At 47.5% G+C, this 23175-nt stretch overlaps 1 protein-coding gene across 2 annotated transcripts in view; it reads left to right on the top strand.

Annotated features, from left to right (window-relative positions):
• Nucleotides 1-21878, top strand: part of COLGALT2 (collagen beta(1-O)galactosyltransferase 2) — a 54564-nt gene extending 32686 nt beyond the window's left edge. For both annotated transcript variants that reach the window (XM_065842461.2, XM_065842457.2), the window contains 11 exons: nt 3880-3990; nt 5531-5648; nt 6334-6468; nt 9887-10091; nt 13969-14088; nt 14526-14602; nt 16466-16572; nt 17559-17691; nt 18868-18995; nt 19475-19681; nt 20287-21878. In XM_065842461.2, coding sequence (XP_065698533.1) covers nt 3977-3990; nt 5531-5648; nt 6334-6468; nt 9887-10091; nt 13969-14088; nt 14526-14602; nt 16466-16572; nt 17559-17691; nt 18868-18995; nt 19475-19681; nt 20287-20563 — 1521 coding nt within the window. In that variant the 5' untranslated portion in view covers nt 3880-3976 and the 3' untranslated portion in view covers nt 20564-21878. The remainder of the gene's footprint in view (nt 1-3879; nt 3991-5530; nt 5649-6333; nt 6469-9886; nt 10092-13968; nt 14089-14525; nt 14603-16465; nt 16573-17558; nt 17692-18867; nt 18996-19474; nt 19682-20286) is intronic.
• Nucleotides 21879-23175: the final 1297 nt, after the last annotated feature.

Here is a 23175-nt window from a genome sequence, read left to right as displayed (position 1 = left end):
GGGAATCCCGCTGTTGAAGTCGTCTCCCCCGATAACTGGTTGCAGGCAGAGTGTGTTGGCTTTGGCTTGAGAGGTGCCTGCAGGGAATCTCTTGAAGTTCATCAGGTCCTGCACCTGGGATGGAAGAACCCTTCACAGGGATGTAGGCTGGGGACTAACTAATCCACTCCAAAAATGTGATTTACCTCACCTATCAGGAGCATTTCCCAAGGGGAGTCAGCACGGGACGCTGCCAACAGTGTCCTCCATGTGGTGCTTTCTTACCCTTGGTTTATCACACCTACGGTCTCATCCCATGGCCTCGTCTCACTGTACCAGCCCCATCACAAGTGTTGGCTGCTCCATCCCTGTGTCTCAACCCTTCCTGACTGTCCTCACCCAGGGAAAGGACGCTCAGTTTTCCAGAAACAAGGAGATATGCACCGTGGACAACAGACCACCAGTGACGGTGGTGACAGCTGCAGCAGAAATGACCTTAAGAGTCTCCAAAATGGATTTAGAATCCAAGTGGTCCATCTGAGTTAGAACAATGAAGGTTTAACTGTCTACTCAGCTTCTTGACGTCCTACAAACTATTACAGAAGTATGTATGATGGGGAATGTCCTGGTGTTCCTCTTGTGGCTTGAGGAGCTCTCACTGCCAGTGGGAAGTCCTGCTCATATTTTTATTTGCCTGTTTTTTCTTGTGCGGGGGTTGTTATTTAAAAAAAGGGAGGAAAAAAAGAAGTGTCTGTTTTTCCATACAATGATACCGCAAATACCATAGCTGCTATTTTTTTTCTGGGGGGATAGGTGGACTGGTTCAGATATTAAAATAGGAGTAAGCGCAAATTTTGTTTGATCTTAAATGTTAATTGTTCAGAGACTAATAGTGATAATTACTTTTCAGAATAGCTTGAGTCATTTGTTGTTTTTTTTTTTTTAAATTGTGTTGTTTTTGAGGCTCAAAGCTGGAAAAACAAAGGTTTGCCAATTTGCTGGTCATAGGGCATGTTTCGTCCAGGGTGTGACAAATTTTACTGCCTTTGAGAACTCTTGGGCTTAGAAATGCTGCTGGGTGGATAGTCCTGGAGACTTGAGTTAGTTATTTGCGCCAGAGTTTTGTCTCATCAATGTCCTTGTTAAAGGTCTACTGGGCTGTGAATTTACCTTTTAAATAACACCACCATTACAGCCTGGGCAGTAAAATGCCATTTTTCTTCTGGCAGTTTCCTTGTGGGTAGATGTAGAGATTCCTGTGTCTCACGTCTGTCTGGGGGTTGTCAGGTGTTGGGGTCTTCTGGGGTGGATTGTGTGAAGAGCATGCTGCCCTACCAGGAGCAGGATGGAGAACCCCAGGTGTATGGGGTCTGGTTGTCCCCACTGATCTTACACAAGGATAGAAGGTCTGGGATGGGGCTTGATGAGAGAAACGGGCATGTACACCAGACTCTAGGATTTGTAGGCTTACTTTAAGGGTTTGCAAGATCTTTAAGACTAGCCTGGGCCTGGCAAAGAGGTGGTAAAACACCAGCCAGAGACGTGGTGGATGAACCATCCCTGGAGACATCCCAGGCCAGGCTGGACGGGGCTCTGAGCAACCTGAGCTGGTGAAGATGTCCCTGCTCATGGCAGGGCTGGCACTGGGGGAGCTTTGAAGGTCCCTTCCAACCCAAACTGTGATTCTGTGGTGTAAGATGGACTCTGACGTTCTTCAGGAAGGCCACCATCATCTTTGCTTGGTTTGCATGACATGTACTTGCAGTGTGGTCCTACTGTGTGGCAGGAGCTTCCTGGTGCCACTGCAGTTCCAGCAATGACAATGAACAACAAAACCGTTTTCACGGTTCTCTGGTATTTTAGGAATTTTGGAGCTGTTGACTGTGCAGCTGGCGTGTGGGAGGAAAGCTGAACAAGAGCAGTGAAATGCGCAAGGGCAGCAGGAAGCCCAAGCAAGTGTGTTAGAACAGGGACTGGGGTGGAATCTGCGATCTGTGAAATACATGGAGCAAGTTAGACTTAGTCTGTTCTACCAAGTCAACACTGACTGGTTTAGTTCAGTTAAACATCCTCGCAAAGCTAGATTTGCAGTGCAGTCCAACCCAGGGTCTTGGTCAAAAGCAAACCCCGAAGTTATGACTAAACCCAGCCTTGCTCTGGCATAGGAGAACAGCTAATAGCAAAGAAACCAGCCCTCATTCACTTGCTGAACTTTCCTTATTTATTGCTTTGATAGACAGGAATAAATACTCAACAAATAAGCTTCCTGTCCTTAAATTATTGCATTCTTCTGCGTTCTTGATTCCTTTTATTTTTAAATCAAACCAGGCTAAACCCCACAGGATTGATGTCCTCTCATTGCATGAGCTAGAAAGGGTTCATGGTCTGATTATTGTCTGGAGGATCACACGATGACTTGGGGTGGAGGTATTTTCCTGAAATAGTTTGGAGTAGCTCTAGGGTTTGGGATGTGCTCCCTTTCTCCCTTCAGTGTCTCCACTCCCTCCTTTCTTCCCTCCCAGCTACAGGTATCTCTGACTTCAAGTAGGATGGAGAATGCTGTGGGAGATGCCTTTGGGTCTCTGGAGCTGGAGGACAAGAGAGGCGATTAAGAGCAGCTGACGGGGGCTTAGCACAGCCTTCCAGCACCCTCCCCTTGGGGATGTGTTCCACACCCTCTTTGCTGTCTCTCCACGAGACGTTTTGGAAGTATTTCTACTCCAGAGGAATTTAAAGGGACTGTAAATTCTCAGTGGAGCTGTGGCTGCACAGGTTGTGTCCTGCCATGGGGCTGTGCTGCCGTTTGCCTAGGGAAAAATGAGCAGCCCTTTGGCTGGAGGGAATTTTCGGTGGGATCTACCATGGCCAGGTGTCGGATCCGCAAAGTCGTGGTCTCAGGGAAGCACAGGCTGGGAATGAGGAGCCGGGCTGTGCCGATGAGCTCCTGGCTTCTTTGGGAGCGTTTCCGCGTGATTCCCGTCAGAAACATGGATCTGTGCATCCTGTTCCAGTTTGTGCAGCTACACAGCTCAACCTCAAGGAGGAAAAAAAACCCAACATTCTTCAGATGCTGCTTTTGGGGAGGGTGGGGGAAGGAGCAGACGGGTTCCTTCCGCACCGTTGTTTGAGACTGAGCGCTATTGCAGCGTTTTAAGAGAGCACAGCATCTGCACAAAGCTCCTCTGTGTGTTTTTACAAACTTAGAACCTCCATGTGAGGAAACAGTAGCCGTCTCTGAGCCTCAGCCTTTTCAGCTTAAACACAGAGTATGGGGACAATACAGCAAGCAGAACAAAATCCTGGTGCCTCTAGAGGTAGGATCTTCACGGCTATAATAACTTACCTGCAGCCATTCATGTTGTGGTGGCCTGTCGTGTCTTTTCCAGTGGGTGAATTGGACATTTAAAGGGACGTGGCTAGAATCATAGAACCATTTTGGTTGGAGAAGATGTTTAAGATCATCAAGTCCAACCGTTGACCTCACACTGCCAAGTCCACCTCTAACCCACGTCCCTGAGAGCCTCATCTATGCGTCTTTTAAACCCTCCCAGGGATGGTGACAGTCAGCAAGGAGAGTTCACTGTGTGGTCATTAAGAACAGAATTCAGTCCTGTACCTGCTTGATGCTAAAGCTGCTGTGGTCTCGGTGAGGCAGGAGGAGATGAGCAGAGGGGAGAGATGTGCAAGGATGCCCACATTCTGGCTTTGTGGGGAATCTGGGCTTTGCTCTGTGCTTAAACAAGGACTTGCACCTCTGTGGAGCTGCCCCGAGTTCTTCCAGGAGCTGGATGTGCCTGTAATAAATAGCTCGTGCCTCTGTTTGACTCAATTACTGGCTGGGAAAAAGCGAAGGACCTAAACCGTGTGTTAATGGGGCTCTTTGTGCTCTCATTTTTCCAGGGTGGCCACTGACCACAATGTTGACAACACCACAGCAATCCTTAGAGAGTGGCTGAAGAACGTGCAGAACCTCTACCACGATGTGGAGTGGAGACCGATGGAAGAGCCACAGTGAGTACTGCAGTGAGGGGCTGACTGTTTGGTCTGTATCTCCAGTTTTCTAGATTTTCTGTTCTCAAACAAGGAGGTGTACTTAAAATGTAGATTTTGGGGGGGAGGCGGGTCTGTCCCATTTAAATTGTGTCCTTATGGAGCCCATAAAAAGGTCTCTGACTTCGGTGAAGCAACTCATGCAGAACTTTAGCAAATATTTTCCGTTCAGTTACTTAGCGTCTGCAGCTGCTCTCTGTGCCTGGTAAACAAATCACATCAAAAACTACAGGGAATAAAATCTGTCATTCTTTATTTTCAAGGAAGCAGAGAAATCGTAGCCCATTCCCATAGTGTCTATGAAAGTTCTGTTCGAGACATCGAATACTCAGTAAGTTCTGAGCCAGAGAACTAGATTTAATTCAGCATATTATGCCTTTGCATGACTTGCAGGATCATTGCTTTGAAATACGATGGTAGGTTTAAAGAGCATCCTCTTATAAGGAATGAAAAGCAACACCTATTTATATGCAGAATTTCAAAGAGGAAGAACTGTGTGTGTTTGGTTTGTATTGCTCTTTTTTTTTAAGATAAGCTGTTCCTTTTTTTGTTCTGTTTTCTAGTTCTTCCATCAGGGAAAAGTACATTGTTTTCCCTTTTCTTTAGGCTTGTTTTTACTTTCACGGTCCTCAGTGCAGTGGTGAGGCTCTTGTACAAACCCACAGGGAATGCTTGTAATATTGACTTTTTAAATCCTTTCGTTGATATTGAATTTTCTTAATCCTATCAAGCTTGACTTTTTAAAGTTCTGTCAGAAGTTTTTTAAATTCTTAGCTCCTTCACTGGCTTATGCTGGCACTGTTTCAACATCCTGACTTGTTATTCCACATAGGGCTCTGTCCCTGCGTTTCCTTCCATCTTTGTAACAAAGCGTTTGCTTTTGGACCTGATCCTGAGAACAAGAGACACGTGGGTAACTTCACTCACGTGCTTGGGCCCCTGGGGCTGGGCGTTGGGTGTCTGTAGATTTAAGAGCTGTTAGCAGGATGTGTTAACAGTTGCTAGTGATGCCCAGACCCCAAGGGAATCCAGATTGCCTTCATCTTCTCATCCTCCGTTCTGTTGATTCTACTGGGCTCAAGGAAGCTGTGTTTATAGTTTAAACTTGAATTGTAGCAGAGGGGAGATGACTTCCTACCGGAGGGTCAGATGAGGTAAATCAGCTTCAGCTCATTTTGGTGGTGTAACCTCTGCTTACATCAGGGCCTGTTGCTGCTGAAGAAACTCCTGGGTTTGTTTGATGGTGCTGTTTTGCTTTCAGTCACTTGGTCAGCCCAGAACACTGCAGCGCTGCTTGTTTTCCAGTGCCCTATGTACACATGCCAGCACGAAACTTGGAATCTTTCTCTCTCAAACCAATCCTGGGTTACCTGAGGTGACTCTAACACTGTTTTTATTTTGGAAAGAAGGTAGCAAGGGAACTTTTTATTTTTCTAACTAGCGCAATAGGTTTCTAGACATGGGTTGCAGTCACTTTCTTTTGTTTTTTTTTTTTTGCTAGGTCTTACCCAGAAGAATTTGGGCCAAAACATTGGCCAAGCTCCCGATTCACTCACGTGATGAAACTCCGACAGGCAGCCCTGCGTGCTGCACGAGAGAAGTGGTCAGACTACATCCTGGTAAGTACAAGGTTTGATTTATTAACTGTCCTCAGGCAAAAACTTTTCAGATAGTCACTCTGATAACTCCGGGGCTGCCAAAAAGTTTCCTGTCCATCTAAAGACAAAGCTCTCTGCAGTGAGATGCCGTGTATCGTTTCTTGGTCTGATGAGCAAGAGAGTTTGCAGCTGGAGAGAGAAGTCCATGGGTAAGCCCAAGGTTTGTTGCACAGCGGTCAGGATTGAACGTAGTCCTGGTGGTGGGTAGGTACCTGCAAGGGCCCCTCAGATGGAAACCCCACCTGTTAGTGATGAAATGTAAGGGAAATAGTTCCACGGAACAATTGTGAACAGATGTGTGGCTTTGGTGACTGCAGCAGCCTCTGAGACCACTTTTTAAGAGTGATCCTCTTTGCAGAATAAATGCACCCTGAATTTTCAGCAGTGATGTTTTCCCTCGCAGCTCCATTGCCCCAGTGTTGGAGGAACGTTCCGTGGAGTGCGAGGGAAACTCCGCATCTCTTCCCATCTCATAATGTACCTTTAACAGAGATGTGTCCTACGGTATCAAAACCAGCAACTCAGTGCTTTTTGGGTTTTTTTGACAACCTCATGCCTCTGGCTGCTGTGTTCCCAAGAAAGCATCAGGGCAAGCATATCATTTAATCTAATAACAAATTTATTTTTGTCTTCCTCTCTTCTCTAGTTTATTGATACAGATAACTTACTGACCAACCCAGAAACCCTGAACCTGTTGATAGCAGAAAACAAGACCTTGGTGGCACCAATGCTCGAGTCTCGCTCTCTCTACTCAAATTTCTGGTGTGGCATCACCCCCCAGGCAAGTGACCTCCTGAACGCTGCTGGGTGACTGTGCAACCTGTGTTTGCAAAGGCCTCTTGTGTTTGTGAAGTGGTGGGTTATGGTTTCTGTCCTGTGGGCTTTCCGTCTGTTTTTGTAGCATCCTTTTCTGAAAAGAAGCTGCTGTAGCTCGGTGACGTGCACTCAGCTCAGCTTGCGCCTCTCTGAGTGACGGCATCCCAAATCTTGGTGGGTACCTTTGGGAAAGGTCCATACGTTTATAGGACATCTGGGAATGAGGGCAGAGAGGACACTGTGGTCTATCAATGTTTTTCAGGCTTTGTTTTCTAACCGAGCTGTAGGTACAAGCAAAGCAATGCGTGTTCTGCATTGGGTGTGCAGGCACGTAGCTGGAACTTGCTGCCTTGTCTGAGATTTCTCGCTTGAAAAAGCTGAATCTGGAGGAAGCTGAGCTTGTTTAGCCAAAAGTCCTGGGAAATGATACAATCCCACTAACTACATAAAAAATACTGATATACACACCAGAATTTATTTGAGGTCACTCCATGTGTTTGTTTAATGGCCTTAAATCTCTTGGTACATAATTTTAGACAAGCTTTCCTGTATAGTGATGCTAATCAGAGAGGAATTTGCTTTTCTTTCTACAGCTTTCTGTTGTATATAGGCTGTTTTTCTCACACGCAAACAAGATTTATGTGTTGGGGCAACACTGTTTGCCTTGTAGAAATTAGTTTTGCACTTCTTTCTCAAATCATATATGCTGCAGTAAATATTGGTACAAAGATGCTGCCTAGTAGGAGTAACATCATTTTTAGAGCCAGAATGAGATTGAGCTATCACTTGACAAGTAGATCCACATCGCTGTGGTCAATGTGGGTCAGCAGTGATTTGATTTTTTGCCTTTTTTCACTCTTTTTCTTTGGAATGTTCTTGACTAAGCTCTAGATGGGCTTCCTCAGACATTCAGCCTTGTGGGATCGTTTCTGGAAACAAATGGACATCCATGCAGTGAGCAAGACTGCATCGAGCTGATCTAGGCCACAAGTGAAGGGTTATTGAAAGGTCCTTGGCCACACAGAATGGGGTAGAAAGTTGATGAAGCAAGAGGAGAATGAGGAATTAAAGTAGTTTGTGGTGAGACATGAGCGGTGATGATTGTCTAAGGTAGCAATCAATCATGTATTAGCTAGAGAAATGTAAGCAGCACGTAATCTAACTATAATTATCCAAGTATAAATAATGTAACTACAAAATCAGCAGTTTAAGACTATATAACCTGATCAAGCTTTACATTAAACAGCTTCAGTTTATAACTCTCATAGGGTTGTCGGAATCCATTCTTCTCCTGCACAGTCTGAGGTGAGGACTATAATTAATACTCGTTTCTCCAAGCCCACAGGTAAATCTCAATAATGAGATCGGGTTTTTGACCTGTTTGCTACTCTGCTGCTGGCAGGTGTTTCGTCATCCCTTGGGGATGTTAGAGAGGCTCCATGCTCCAGCCATTTCCTGCCCTCTTGCTTTACTCCAGAGAGCTAGCCAGTTACTAATTATTGTCGTTATTGCTGGAGTGAAACGAAGAACAAACTCCATTTCCCACTTCTGGTGTAAAACATCCTCTGGCAGTCTCCTTCTGTAGGGTTTCTTGAGGAAGGTCTTTGTTTTTAAAGCTCTCGGTGATTATATTTTTTCTTTTACAGAAATCACCGAATCTTTTCTTTTTTGGCCCCCACACCATCTTATGACAAGGAGTTCCACAAGTCAGACTAACTAATTGAGTAAAAATAGCAGGAAAAGGTCCTGAACTCGCCAAATTCTTGGAAAGTAAATACACGGATAAGAAAAGGGGTGTGTGGGGGGGTGTGTTTACTTGTTTCAGTTTTTGTTTTAAAATGGAGAAATAAACTTTATAGGAAAGGCATTGTCCTTTAAGTGTTTAAGGTTAAGTCCTGATGTAAATCAGCAGTTCTCCACAACCTGACACGGGTCTCTGCCAGTGTGCACCAGCCTCAGCCCTGGCCCCTGCTGTTACCTCTCCAGCAGAAAATCTCCATCATTACCAGGATTACTGAGAAAAGGAGGGGAAAAAAAAACTAGCAGCAAATGCATCTTGCAGAATTTGCTGAAAAAAGCTGCTCAGATGAAGAGGAAAGTTCCCACTTTATTTTTTTTCCTTTTCTCTTAGTTACTGCTGCTTGTTTCTGTGCTCGCAGTCCTGCAGCTTCGTGCTCTCAGCCTTGCTCTCCCTGGGGACTCGGGGAGGGAACAGGAACTGGAGAACGCCCTAAAACACAAAGCCAAACCCAGCTGCAGACAGCCTGACATTTAACTGTCGTGAAGCTATCCTTAGGAGAGCACAACAGTGCTGACAAGTTGGAGTCTTTCTTGGCTACAGGTGATTTATGAGCCGTGAAAAGCCCCACAAGCCTGTAGTGAGCGAGTGGAGGAGGACAAAAATTAAGTTTCCAGCATCTTTCACCTGTGGGCGTTCTCGAATGTCTGTTAAAGGTTGAACGTTTTAACCCTTCCCGCAGCGGGAATGCCAGTGAGGGCTCTGCCCGCTCGCTGCTCTTCGTGAATACCTGAGACACCCAGTCCTCACAGCGTGGTCAGAAGGTTTCTGAAGGGCAGACCAACAGATGCATAAACAGACAAATGCACCACATGGTGCTTCTGCGCAAAGGCAGGGTAAAGTGGTTCTGCAGTGATTTGCTCGGCTGTTGCTAGGATGCTCTTGGAAAATATAAATCAAAAGTAACTTCAACTGATTTTAGTGACTCATCACTTCTGTAAAGACCAGAATCCACTCCGGACCCAACCGTCGGCCGTGTTCAGATGTCTAATTGGTGCATTAGGACTTTCTTTCAGGGGGAATTCAGTGTATTGATTTCCAAATCTGATAGCTTTAGACATATGGCACCTGCAGAACCAGCTGTGAGCTGCACAAGGTGGGTGTTGCACCCAGAGTGCCGAAAGGTTGGCAAAGCTCTTTAGGTCATGGCCAGAAATAATTTGCAGGTCCTGTTCGGTGAGACACTGAATGTCCTTTGTGCTTGTTGAACACAGAGGATGCCACAGATGCTCAGCAGCTTCCAGGGTCAGACCTGAGAGTCTATGTGCAAAAAAAAGGTTTCCAGAGATCCAGGGGAAAAAAATCTGAGATTTGAAGCTCTGTTGCAAGGGAATTTTGTAGCAGAAAGGCTTGAATTTCCATTAGCTGCTGAAAAGCAGAGAGAAGGTCATATTTTAACTTTTTTGGTTGAAGATTGTTTCTGAATACTTGACTGAGCCCTTTTCAAAATGGGGACACTTCAAAATCTGAGAACTGAGCACTGATCTGTCTCTGCTGAGCAGAACTAAGGGTAGGAGCTTTTGCTGGGGAGCAGCTGTGAAACTGAAGTCTTCTGTAACATCCAGCCCTCTGCTTCTGTTTGCAGGGCTATTACAAAAGGACCCTGGATTACCCCCTGATCCGGGAATGGAAGAGGACAGGCTGTTTTGCTGTCCCGATGATTCATTCCACCTTCCTCATCGACTTGAGGAAAGAGGCCTCCACCAAGCTGATGTTCTACCCCCCGCATCAGGACTACACCTGGAGCTTTGACGATATCATGGTCTTTGCCTTCTCCAGTCGCCAGGCAGGTATGTCTGGAGACGTTGCTGGGCAGGATTCACTCGTAGACATGCAGATCTCTACTTTGGAGTTCACAGACCAAAAGCCAATTTTTTGGCTTCAGTGGTGAGTTAAGACCCTGTTCCCTTTTCTCTTTCGGATCTGGTCAGGGACAACCAGCAGCAAGTGAGTGGCAGTGCAGTTTTGAATCACAGATAGCTTGAAAAGACATGGGAACTATTCTAGAGACAAAGGCAATGTTTCAGAGACAAAATTAGTGGCATCTGCCTTTGTTTTTTGTCACAGTGAGATGGTAGCGAGCACAAGTGAATGCTGTGAGAGTGGAAGGCACTCTGTAGTTGTCTAAAGTCACCACTTCCAGGAGACTCCATGAGGAAGGGGTGAGGACAAGAGACACTTTTTAGACGTTGCAGTGTTTGTGCAAAATAAAACCCAAGTTGCTTGCCTGCAGTGCTTGATGAAGCTTTGCTTTGTGGCAGCTCAGCAGGAATTGTCTGAGAGTTAAGAGGTTTTTCTTTTGTTGGTTCTGTTTGCTTTAAGCAAAATCAGTGCAACTTTTAGGGAATGATGTGGGGTCTGTGGGCTGTGCTGAGAGGAAATTTCTTGCTGGTGTGAGAGCAGTAAAATCTCCACAGACCTGACGCCTCACTGGGACTTCGGGAGAATCAGTCAAGAACCAGTCCTTGAGATGTTTGGGGCTCCAGCTGGTACTGGGACCAGTTTCTACCAGACATTGGGAGGATTTCAGTTAGATCTGAAACTCAGGAGTCCTTTCAGGCCTAGGCACCACCTCAGTATCTTCTTCTACCTGGAACGGCTGTTGGTGTGTGCAGAGCTCCATGTGTCTTGGGGGATTCGCTGTCTCTTAGTGCACGATACCACTGCTACAGCTGCTTGTTCTTCTGGTGAGGATGATTAGTCCTGTTTATTTTTGGATCTGGTGGGTATTCTGTCTCTAGCGAAGTCCTGGCTGGCAGAACTGTGTCACATCTATGAAAGGAGCTCCTGGGAAGGGTATGTTTTTAATGGCCATCTGTATTGTTCTTTGCCCTCCTGTGTTGAAAGGGCAAAGTTTGGGGCCTTATAAAGGAAAAAATGACTGATGAAACCTCAGCGGCACTGATGAAACGCGCTTCTGTTCAGAGCTTCACGACTGGTTTGCTGGCTTACTGACGTGAATTACTTGGGAAAAGTCGGGTTTTGGGTCTACTGAGTGATGTGCAGCTGGTGTTATCTGTCCTCTCCTTGTAAAAAGGTGAGAAGGAGGGGCTGTTCTTGGGGTGCAGACAAGTAGAGAGAAAGTGAAGAAGTGTGGCTTGTCAACAGTGGCTTCTAGAGAAGAGCCAGGCTGAGAAATCTGCCTTCTGCACCACTTACCGAGCAGCGCAGTGACTGTTCGAAACTTTCTTTTGAGTGATCCTTCTTGTTGCAAACAGCACTGCGAAAGACTGTGTTCTTGACATGACAAGCAGGGCTTTTTAAAACTTAGCTTCAAGGGGATGTGGAGCATGGATGAGTGGGAGAAGAGACGCAGCAAGAGCTGAAATTGAGCCCTTGGGAGGCAGAGGAAGATGTGAGCTTGCAGGGCACTTTTGGGGCCCTGACCTTTTGAGTCAGGACATGGGTATGTTGGCTCCAAAAGAGAACAGAAGTTTAGGTCCAGTGAGCAAAGCAGGTTCCCTCAAATCTACCTGCCCCTTGTTCCCTCTGACAGCATCCAATTAGTCTGGGAACTGCATTGCATTAGCTCCAGCTGCTTCAGAAATATTTCAGGGATTCAAACCCATCATTTTTTCCTTCCATCCTAGAACACTTTAGCTTTTTCCAGAGCTGACCTCGGCAGTCTGGCCCACTGATCTTCTCAGATTGTTGGCTTATGTCCTGGGCTGAGTTTTGTCACCCAGGATAAAAGGATGACATCCAAGTTCAGAAATGTGAAAAATGTATGGACTTTGAGGTATACTTCTCTTCAGAGTAATTCCACTTATTTCCCTGAAGCCATAAACGATGTTGGCTTTTGTCTGGGCCAAGTACTGCGCTTAACGCCTCAGATCAACCCATTGATTTTTCCAACTGTGAATCTTTTGCTCAAAGCAGGTGGTTTGTGATGCTCCACAGAGACCGTCCCACTCGTCCCACTTCTGCCAAGAGGACGTGGGCTGCGGAACACAGAGCAAAACTCAGCACAGGTGTTTTATTGAGGAGGGTGGTCTCCGTAGAGCCCTTTGCACTGGCAAGATAATGTTTAGCTGGCCAGACCTTCTGAGCTTCCTTCAGCCTGAGGCTCTGAAGACCTCAGGCCAACCAGGAATGTCCAGTCACAGGGATGTGGGGGAAATTTAGGTTGCCTAAATATGACTGTGGATTTATTTAAGGCATATGGCTGTGAACCCTACTCGCTGCCTTACAAAGGCTAATAGTAACACCAGTATCTATAGCCTTCTGTCCTTTGTAGCAAACGTTTATTTTATTATAAAAACAGAGCCGGAGAGCGAGTCCCCGTCCCCGTTTTAAGGTAGATTTACCATTTTGAAGTAACTTTTATCCCAGAAGAAACAGAAATACTGGTGTGAATCTATGCAGATTAACTGTGTTTAAGCCAGCGGAAGATAAAAATGGAGATCAGTGAGCCAGATAAGATTAGTTGATTAGATCAGTGCCAAATCCATTAATATCAGCAGGTAGTATTTTTTATTTTGCCATTTACCTAAATTGCAGCTGACAGCTGAATGTGTTTTGGCAAGTAGTGTAGCCAGCAATTTCCTTGCAGAACTTAAAACAGTAGAAACACCGGGGTCATTAGTGCAGATAATTCTGCCTTGCTAAAAATACCGGGGATTTAGGAGGATTAATACATGAAAGCACCAACTCTCACCAGGTAGTGTCTGCTTTTCATTTATTTCCTAGAGGGACAAGGGTGGTTCTGCTTGTTTAATTAAAAAAAAAAAAGAAAATTTATAGCTGATAATGAGCAAACTCTTGGTGAGCCTGGAGGGAACAGCATCTTACTGATCACACATTGCGACATTCCCAGCAGCGTGTGGGTCTCTCCCTTGCAAATGGATCTGCTCAGAAGAGAAGCTTTGCATCATCTTTTTGTTCCACGCCTTCAGATTCAGCTCCTTGAACAAGCAGTTGCAAAAGCTTTTGAGCAGAAGGAAGTTACAGTATTCTATTTTTGGAAGCATCTCTTTCTCCCTGCTGCTCTCTCTCTCTAGGATTTGGTTGATTTGGATGGTGCAAACCTGCTCCTGCTTTTGGCTCTGTGAAGGGATTGCATCAGGTCTGAGCGGTGCAGGTGGGGTTTGGGGGATACAGGGGTTTCTGGGATGCTCCCCAGTTCTCCCAGCAGATCCACTGTGTGCATCAGACATCGCTTTGCCAAAGGCCGGTTCTGCCCTCTGCTGAGAGATTGTTTTCATAGCATGAAGGCAAAGGCCAAAAAAGACCCTTTCTCTGGGCTAAGAGGGAGTTTCCAGTCTCTCCTAGGAGAAAACTCATGGCAATTAAAAATACCTTCGGTTATGGAGCAACTGGAAATTGTTTTCAGAGGAGAGACCATGTGCTGCCAGCCAAATGATACAGAAAATGGCACTATGATGTTTTTGAATTTCATAGAATCATTTTGCTTGGAAAAGACCAAGATCATCGAGTCCAACCGTTAACCCACCCCTGGCACTAACTCATGTCCCTGAGAACCTCATCTCCACACTTGTTCAAACCTTCCAGGGATTTAAGTTAAACCCCTTCATTTGCTTATGAAGCGGAACTTTTTGGGACTGGGCTCCTGGCAATAAATTTGATTGTGGCTACATAGCAACGGAGCAGCAAACTCCTCTATTAAGAGACCTGACTCTATTTTCTGTTTTTTTCTGTGATCCCCAGGGATACAGATGTTCATCTGCAACCGTGAACACTATGGTTTCCTTCCCATGCCCCTGAAATCGCACCAGACGCTGCAAGAAGAAACTGAGAACTTTGTGCACACCCTCATCGAGGCAATGAGTAAGTTACTGTGCCTTGCTGTGATGGACACCCCCAAGTTAAGGTTTGGAGAGCTCTCTTACCCCTGGGAATCTGCCTCCTGATCCGACTGTTCTCATCCTGGTTTGACATGCAGTTTCCCGTTTTTCTACCGAGAGATGCAATCGCTTCACGGTCAGGTCAGCTCCGTTGACAAAACCCCTTAACTTGCCCGTATCGAATGCAAAAATGCATCTTTAACATGGCGAGGATGCTGCAGAACCTCGTGTCTCTCCTGAGCTGTGTCTGGCAGATGGCTGCTGGCTTCTGTTCTGTGACATGGACGCTTTGTGCTACACCCACTCCTGCCTGACTTCATCAACCAGGTCCCTGGGGCTTTAGGTCCAGAGATGCAAACACACACACACACATATTGCTAGTGCATGAAGGTGATGCTTGGGATCTCTTCTCTCTTCCAGTTGATCGTCCTCCTGTTGAACCCTCGCAGTTTGTCTCTGTTCCGCCGAAGAACCCTGACAAGATGGGATTTGATGAAGTAAGGAACTTATTTTGCTACCATTTTCTTGTCTTCCTGTTTCTCACGTAGAGGAGCTGGGCTCTCCCTGTAACTGACCTTCCAGCTGTTTCCCTTTCCCATCTCTTCACACGTTTAAGCTCTTTCCCAGCCACTCATCTGTTGGATTTTAGCTTTTTGCCAGGAGCAAATAGCCATCCTTATGTGGGGAGAACATCTGAGGTCAGGGAAGCAGAAGGGAAAGGGTTCAGGGAGCGTTCTTGCCCTCTGGCATTTGCTGGGGAGAAATGAGGCCACTCAGGTCTGTGGGCATTTCATACCTGCTACAAAACCCCCGATTAAGGCTGGTGTGCCAGGGCAGTGCCCAGCAAATCTGTGGGCTTCCTGCATTGATGGTACGGATGTTTTAATCCAGCCAGGAAGAGATGGCAGAAGTGAGAGTCAAAAACACGTCATTTAACTCCCCCGATTCTTGTGCCATTTCCTCTACATCTGACTCTGTGGGGCAGCATAGCCATCCTTCCATTCTGCAGCAAAAACTGGTCGTTCGGGAAACCCCTCCTGTTTTCCAGTGAGAGGCAGGAATGATTTTCTCCCCTGAGAGAGGCACTGGGGAGCCTGGAGAAGCTGGGGTAGGCTCTCAGCCGAGTTCTGCCCAAGATGGGGACGTCTAGGAGGGCTGGAAACCATGTGTGCTCCCCCCTTACTGGGGCAGCTCTCCTCCTGCCCTGCTCGGTCACCACATTTTTCTGCCATGGCCTTTAAAAGTGCATTAGAAAGGTGGTTCCTGACAGCGGTCCTGCCCCAAAACCCTGCAGAAATGCCTCTCCTCGCTGTTCTTCACATTATGGAGGGTGCAGGCCTTGAGGGGAAAGGCTGGAGAGGGATCTGCTGTGCTTTAATTAACCAGGAGTTGTGTTTTTATGCAGCTGCCAGGGTGGCAGTTGTGGAGACCAGAGAAGCCTTTGTTTTCTTGGCTTATTCTGTTACATCTGTTTATACGACCCGTGAATTCCAAACACGATTTGTTGGAGCGTCTGTGTTTAGGGCGCAGCTGTTGTAGGTTTTTTGCCATGTTGTCCTTTGTGGCTGCGCTCTATTTATCCAATTTATTATTTTTGCATTTGTGCTGACCTAGAATTGGATCCGCTTCTTACTGGCTCGAGGTTTTTGCTCCACAGGCTACAAAGCTGCACTTGTCTGCCTGGGACTGAAAAACATCCCAGCCCCTCTGCAGTTTACCTGCAAATGAGGGTTTTGGTCTTCTGCCCCCCACCAAAAAGTCTGTCTGCTTAGGCTTGGGCAGAGCCTGGCCCAGACATCTCTAGTTGTGATCTGGGCTCTGTGCTGGGCTTTCTGCTCTGGCAGGGGAAGCAGCAGATTTTTTTTGGTGAAAATTCTGTGAATTTTCAGTGCCTGAAGTAATTTACAAAAATTCTCTTTACTGTGTCCTTGTGCTTGGGTGGTGACCCCGCAGATAATCCTAAATACAGGTAGTGGTGGCGTTGTGGAGAAACATGTGGGTCGATGTTCCGCTGGGACTGGAGCTGGACATTTGACTCTGTATTTAATATAAATCAAAACATCTTGTATCTTTGGAAATTATAGACTTGGCTGTAGCTGGTCTGTTCTCACCCTTCTTCATCCTTGACGAGCAGCTTTTCCTTGTGACATAAAACGTCCTTAAAAAGTAGTTGTTAAACAAAGAATGAGCCTCTAACCTTCCAACTCAAAACCAACCCCAACTTTCTGACAAATTCTACGCAACCTGGGATAAAATCACAGCTGGTATTTTAAGATCTGCTACTGGAGAAGGGTAGACGAGAAGTCACTTCTCCTCCTCGCTCCCAGGCTGTGAGCTTGATGTCTCTCTCTTCAACCCAGATTTTCATGATCAACCTGAAGCGCCGGAAGGACAGGCGGGATCGGATGCTGCGGACTCTCTACGAGCAGGAGATTGCGGTCAAGATAGTAGAGGCTGTGGATGGGAAGTGAGTTTCGGCTGGGGTTGCTGATGTTTGCAAAGAGGGGGTTGTGCTGGGCACCATCTCCTTGGGTGCCCTGACCTCCCTCCTGCTGGGGATGGATGGGCTGAGGGAGAGGTGGACATTTTATTAACCTAACTGCCCCTGCTTTGGGGCAGTTTTACTCTGTTTGTGTCTTCTTTTGTAATTAGTCTTCATGAGAGAACCAGGGCGGTGTGGGTCAGGCTAATAGAATCACAGAATCATTTTGGTTGGAAAAGCCCCTCAAGTCTAACTGTTCCCCCACCCCTGGAACTGCCCCATGTCCCTGAGAACCTCATGTCTGTCTGTCCAACCCTCCAGGGATGGTGACTCCAGCACTGCCCTGGGCAGCCTGTTCTAATGCCCCACACCCCTTTGGGGAAGAAATTGTTCCCCAGAGCCAACCTAAGATGAAAATCAGGTTAAAATCATATTCCTTTCTGTGAACTGTAACACTTGCACACAATTAGAAAGCAACAAAAGTGTGTGAGAGCAATTATCTCCTGAGAGATTTGTCTGTCCTCGTGCTACAAAGCTGTTGGGCTACAGTATTAACCCTGACACAGCCCTTACTTTAAGGCATGTTAAGATGTTTTTATCATGAGAAATCAAGGCAGAAATTTTTGGTCTGGGACTCGCAAAGAGGGAAGTGGGAACCCACATGCCATCTAGTGGTCTCGGAGCCTTGCACACCCATCAGGACCTCTTAGGAAAATATATGAAGCCAAGCTCCTGACATATTGATGTTCCCACAAGAAGTCGTTGGCAGAGTTAAGGATATTATTTCTAAGCTTGATTTAGAATGTAAATCAGTTAGTTAATTTTTCTCCCGGTTTTTGAGCAAAACAAGTGCAGGAGTTTCGTGAGTTACAGCTTATCTCTGAACATCAGTAGCACTTTCCCCGTTGCATCTGCGTCCGACTTGAATTTACTTTCTATTTAAATGCTGATAGGTGTTCTCTCTTTCTCAGAGCGCTGAACACGAGTCAGCTCAAAGCTCTCAGCATCGACATGCTGCCGGGTTACCGGGACCCGTACTCCTCGCGGCCCCTCACCCGGGGAGAGATCGGCTGCTTCCTCAGCCACTACTACATCTGGGAGGAGGTGAGGGGGGTGCGGGTGCCCTGGGGAGGGTGCTGAGGGCAGGAGCAGTGGGAAGGCACACGGACAGTCCCAGGACAAATATAATACCGGTTTCTGGAAGCGTAGGATGGTTTTACTTGGTTTGTAGGGGATCGCGTACAGGGGTTCTCTTGAACACATTGCTCAGCTTTCTCAGCTCTGCTCTCCGTTTGCCAAGTGATTTTTATCAGAATGTTTTCACGATTGGTTTTGCAGACCATCTGATAGCCTGTTTGGAGTGAGTTTACTTAGGAGAAAGGCAGGGAGGTTTTGAAGAACAAATGGTATTAAAGAAACTCCTGTTTTATTTCCCTGGTTCTTCATGTGTGCTGAAGCAAGTTCCAGTGACTCTGCTAACTGTTTTTTTTTGAGCTGGTATATCATAAATAAATTTAGCAGCAGGGATCTCTGTTACCTGAGCTAACAGGTATTGTTTGGGTTGTAGTAGCTGTAACTTCCATCTGTCCTGGTCACCTGGGGAGTGACACTTGAGAGGATCTGGGCTGTGCTGGTTGGAGGTGCTGGAGTTACACAGCCTGACATCAACGGGAGGGTTTATTTCGAGCGAGGTGGGATGTGGAGGCAGGGAGAACAACTTGGTGCTTAGAGAAGACTGGTCTAAGGCAGCGGCTGCCCAAATGTGACTGTGATGGTTCGATGATCCAAATACCTTTCAGCCAGCAGCAGGGACTTCAGCACTGAGAAATCAGGTGATGGTTTGGGGCTTGAGACTTCGGCATCACCAATGGTCAGGTGGTAACATGGGAACCCACTTGCAGGATCCCTTTGCATGTGTGTTCTTTAAGTTGCCAGGGCCAGACTTTGGATATGCTGGATCATCCTCCAGATTCCAGAAACACTTTTTTTCCCAACAGAAACAGGTTTTTCTGAACAGTGGTTTTGTTGTCAAAGGAGGAGGTGGTCGTGCAAGATGGTAGCTCACGGGGCTGAGGTGCTGCAGCATCACATGGAGGGTTTTTCTAGGTTGCAGATGCTCAGCCACAGGATATTTTTGGGCAGCTCGTCCCAACTGAGCTGTGAATCTGGGGCTGGTTCTCCAGCCTCCCTGCCTGTGTGGTTCAGAGGGCAGGGCCAGGTCAGGATGACCCCCAGAGATTTCGGGGCAACTGTGATCACTTCTGAACCATCTTGTTTCAGGTGGTGAACAGAGAACTGGAGAAGACGCTTGTTATTGAGGACGATGTCCGCTTTGAGCACCAGTTCAAGAGGAAGCTCATGAAGCTGATGGATGACATTGAACAAGCCCAGCTAGACTGGGAGCTGATGTAAGTCACTGGCCCTCGGGAAGCTCTGGGCACGCAGGGGACATGAGCAGCAGAGATGGAGGGTGACGCTGGAGTGCAGGGGAAGGTGGCAGAGGCTTCTTGGTGGCTCTTCCCGTCAGGATAACTCTGCTCCTGGGCCAGGCTGGTGCTGGGGTGCCCCAGCTGTGCTGGGTACCACTGGTGCGCTTTGTGGGCAGTGTTGGTCGTCTGGAGACACTGCTGTGACAGAGGAACTGCCACAGCTCAGCGCTGAGGCTTGGACCGTGTCATCTCAGCTGCCTTACCAAGTCTTTCACATCTGTACCACCCGCTGGGGTAAGATTTGAATGTCTGAGAGTGGTACAGGATAGAAATGTGTCAGGGATTGCTTCTTGGATCCACCCTTTGTCCTTCCCCACTTGACATGGACAGTTGTGTGGTCCTAACTGCCGCAGATTCGCATTTAGGTTCCGATTTCTGTGGTCTTTTCCCCCTTTTAGCTACATTGGCCGGAAAAGGATGCAGGTGCAGGAGCCTGAGAAAGCAGTTCCCAACGTCATGAATCTGGTGGAAGCCGATTACTCGTACTGGACCCTGGGCTACGCGATCTCCTTCCAGGGGGCTCAGAAGCTCATCGGAGCGGAGCCTTTCGGCAAGATGTTGCCGGTGGATGAATTTCTGCCAGTCATGTACAACAAGCACCCGGTGTAAGTAGGTCAGCTGTCTTCGTTACTCGGGTTCACGTGAGCTTGGTCTTGCTGAATGATTAAGATCTGGTTCGTAGATTTGTGTAGTGTATATCATATGTGTTAATATCTATGTATGCCTATGTATACCCTTGTTTATGTGTGCACACTTAGTATGGTACATACAAATGATCAATTTTGGAGCTTGGAGTCCAAATTATTCACGTTACAGTTTTCAGCAGGTTGATGACTTGAGTGCTCTGTGGGGCACTTCAGAAAATGGAGCTCACTTCGTGCTCTTCAACTTCATCTGCAAAAATGTTGATTTATCAATCAGTACTGAGACCTAAACCGACAAAAGATCAGGTTAATAATCATTCGGTTCTTGAGTATTTTAATGCTGTTTGACTCAAGCTACGCAGAACCTCACGGTGCTTAGTATGCAGCGTGTGATGTTGTGATCCTCGCGTTTTATTTTTCTAAAGCTGGATGTAGTGGGTAGAAGGTCAGACTCCACCGCAGCAACTACCTGTGCTGCTTGGGACACGTTCGCTCGGTGGATGGGCTTGTATCTCGCAGTTATAAGCATTTCACTCTGTCCCTGACGATTTTTCTCTCCTCTATAGAGCAAAGTACATGGAGTACTACAAGTCCAGAGACTTGAAAGCCTTTTCAGCAGAACCCCTGCTCGTCTACCCCACGCACTACACAGGGCAGCCCGGCTACCTTAGCGACACAGAGACCTCCACCATCTGGGACAACGAGACCGTGTCGACGGACTGGGACAGAACGCACTCCTGGAAATCCCGGCAGCAGGGCACGATCCACAGCGACGCCCAGAACAAGGACGCTCTGCCCTCCCAGTCGTCTCTGGACGCACCGTCCTCCAGGGACGAGCTATGACTGCCCGCGGCCCCGCGGCTCTGTCGGCGGCTGAACCTGCCTCGCGCTTCGGCTTTTCACCCTTGGCAGTGGTAGAGCAGCTCTTCGTGTGGTCTCCATCCCGCTGCTTCGAGTGGCAGAGCGCAGAGCTTGGACCTGATGTGACAACTGACCGAGACGCGCAGGACGAGGCGGGAGATGAAGGAGGAAAAAGAACGAGTGATGCAGACTGGCAGGAAAAAAACCAGAGATCTGAACAAAAGCCCTCGCAAGCTTTTGTAAAAGAAAAACCAAACCTTGAATGACGTCTTTCTACAGTTCCTTGTGTAGAATACTGTATTTATAAAGATTAATATATAGAGGTGTACAAGTGTTCATACCTTTCAGGATAGCTGTAACTAGGCTGCTGTGTAACTGTTAGTCCTCGTAGGTTTGTAGGCTTTTTATAACCCTGTTCGCTGAGAGAAACTGCGGGCGAGTGTTTGGGTATTTGGGTTTTTTTTTTCAAAGGGAATCAAAATGGTTTCCAAAACCATCCAGCTGACTGGAGCAGCGCTCCTCTGTAGGGTCATCTCCTTCATCGCACGGTGATAGAAAAGGATCGCTGGCTTCCCCTCTGCAAATCACAAAACTTGCCAGATCTGAACGGGCCTCCCAGTCCGGAGCTGCCATCTTGGCGTGCCTAAAATCCTGGGAGCTGGCAGCAGAAGTGGAGGTTGCAAAAGGGAAGAGTTGGTCCATGTCATGTCCTGCTTCACCCCTGTGCCTCCACTTATTCCTTCAGGAAAACAAAGCCTCACAGCCTGTTGGCAGGCCTGTTTAATTAGGCCGTAAAACCAAGTGTTAGGACTTTCAGGAACTTTAAAATGTTTGGTTACGAACTGCTTGACATTATCCTTATCAAACCAAAGCAACTTACCAAGATGTTGGTGGTGTCAACCGTACTGTTCTCAACAGCCCCGACAGAATTATTGTGCGTTACAGGACGGAAAGGCAACTTGTCTGGATATTTTTTCACGTGAGGAGCAAACTTGTCTCTTTATTTGGATGGGTTCTGATGTACTTGCTGCAGAGTACGGTGATTATTTTTAAAAAAAACCGATTCTCAGAGGGCAGGTGATGCCGGCCTGCACTGCTCGGGTTGGCTGGGATGTTCTCCCGTGCTTCCCACCGAGAAACTCACCTGCTGGAGATCTGTACGGTTGGGTATGTGTGCCTGGGCTTTCATTTGTGTTTGTTTTTTAATAATTCCTGGCGGATGTTGTGCTTTCTGCTCAAGAAGACGTGTTCTTACCTGTCAGCCGGTCTGATAATACATAGAACCTGGTGCAAAATGGCAGCTGTGTGTGTTGTATCATGGGGTGGGAGCAGGCCTGGCAGGGAAGGCCAGCGCAGGTCGTTCATCTCTGTCGCTCTACCATGGAGTCCCTGCCCGTAGAAGTGCGCCTGTTGTGCCGGGAAGCCGAGTTCCTTCTGCTCCGCAGGCTGGAGCAGCGTCCGCGTTGCGTGGTGAGTGTGCAGAGCGGCTGCGCCGCGGGGGCATCGCTCTCTGACAGCTCCTCTCCTTTCCTCCTCAGCTCTGGCTTTACGAGCGGCAACCCGGAGCTGTGTGAAGCGCTGTGCAGCACGGCGATGCTCCAGATGGTGGCAGACGCTCGGCGTGGCCTTCAGCAGCAGGACGTCAGCAAAGCGGGAGCATGCAGCGCGGTGCCGCTGTCAGTGTGGGTAGGAGCAGCACGTGTGTCAGCACAGCTCTGGGTTCCCAGCCGTTCCTCTTCTAACCTGTTGTGATCCCACGGGAGCAGTTTCTCCATGAAATGGCCCTGGTGTTCCTCACAGTTCTCCCCGCTGGGGGCTGGAGAGGGAAGGGAGAGACACGCTGCAGAGTTCTGTTTAACTTCGATTTCCCTAAGCAGAGCAGTAGCAATTTATTATAAACTACTTGACACTGCAGCTGGGGATTTTGCTTTTTTTCTTTGTTTGTTTTGGGGTGTGTGGTTTTTTTTTCTTTTCAGTTGATTTAGGAAGCGAGTTATTAATAGTACAAGGGGTTTGACGGTTTCACGGACGGGAGAGAAATAATTAAGGATCTAAATGTAATGAATTAGATGAATGTGTCCATTTCATGGCCTCAGTGGAGCCAACTGTTCTTTCGCCTGTACGTGTGTGTGTAGGTGCAGTGTTCTATTTATTTCCATCTGCAAGACCCGGTGGCTGCCCAGTGGTTCCACAGCCCTGACAGGCGCTGGTTCTCTCCCTGTGCTTTCAGCTCCTGGGCTGGTGTTGTCCGGGCTTTCCCTGCTCAGCACTGACTGTGTTTTGGAAAGGCAGGAGCCAGTGCAAACCCTTCTCCGCTGTTCTGCTCTTTTTCTGCTATTTTTCCCCTTTCCTGTGAAGCTCGGCTGCTCCATGAGTTATTGTGTTCTCCTGTGAGTGTGGGGTTTGTCCTCTGCTGTGGAGCACGAGAGCGAAGCCCCCGGAGCCCCGGCTGGTGCAGACCCCGCAGTGAGGGTGACAGACCCGGAGCCAGGAGCAGTTTCCCCAGGGTGAGGAGCAAGTGGAGCTGCTCACACCAAGGTCACAGGCAGGGTTGGTGCGCATCACCGGTTCTAAGGCTGTCACCAGAACCTGAC

This window comes from Patagioenas fasciata, chromosome 6, assembly GCF_037038585.1.
Source record: "Patagioenas fasciata isolate bPatFas1 chromosome 6, bPatFas1.hap1, whole genome shotgun sequence".
In the NCBI taxonomy this organism is placed as follows: domain Eukaryota; kingdom Metazoa; phylum Chordata; class Aves; order Columbiformes; family Columbidae; genus Patagioenas; species Patagioenas fasciata.
The sequence above is the reverse complement of the archived record's forward strand: the minus strand, read 5'-3'. Positions and strand labels throughout refer to the sequence as shown.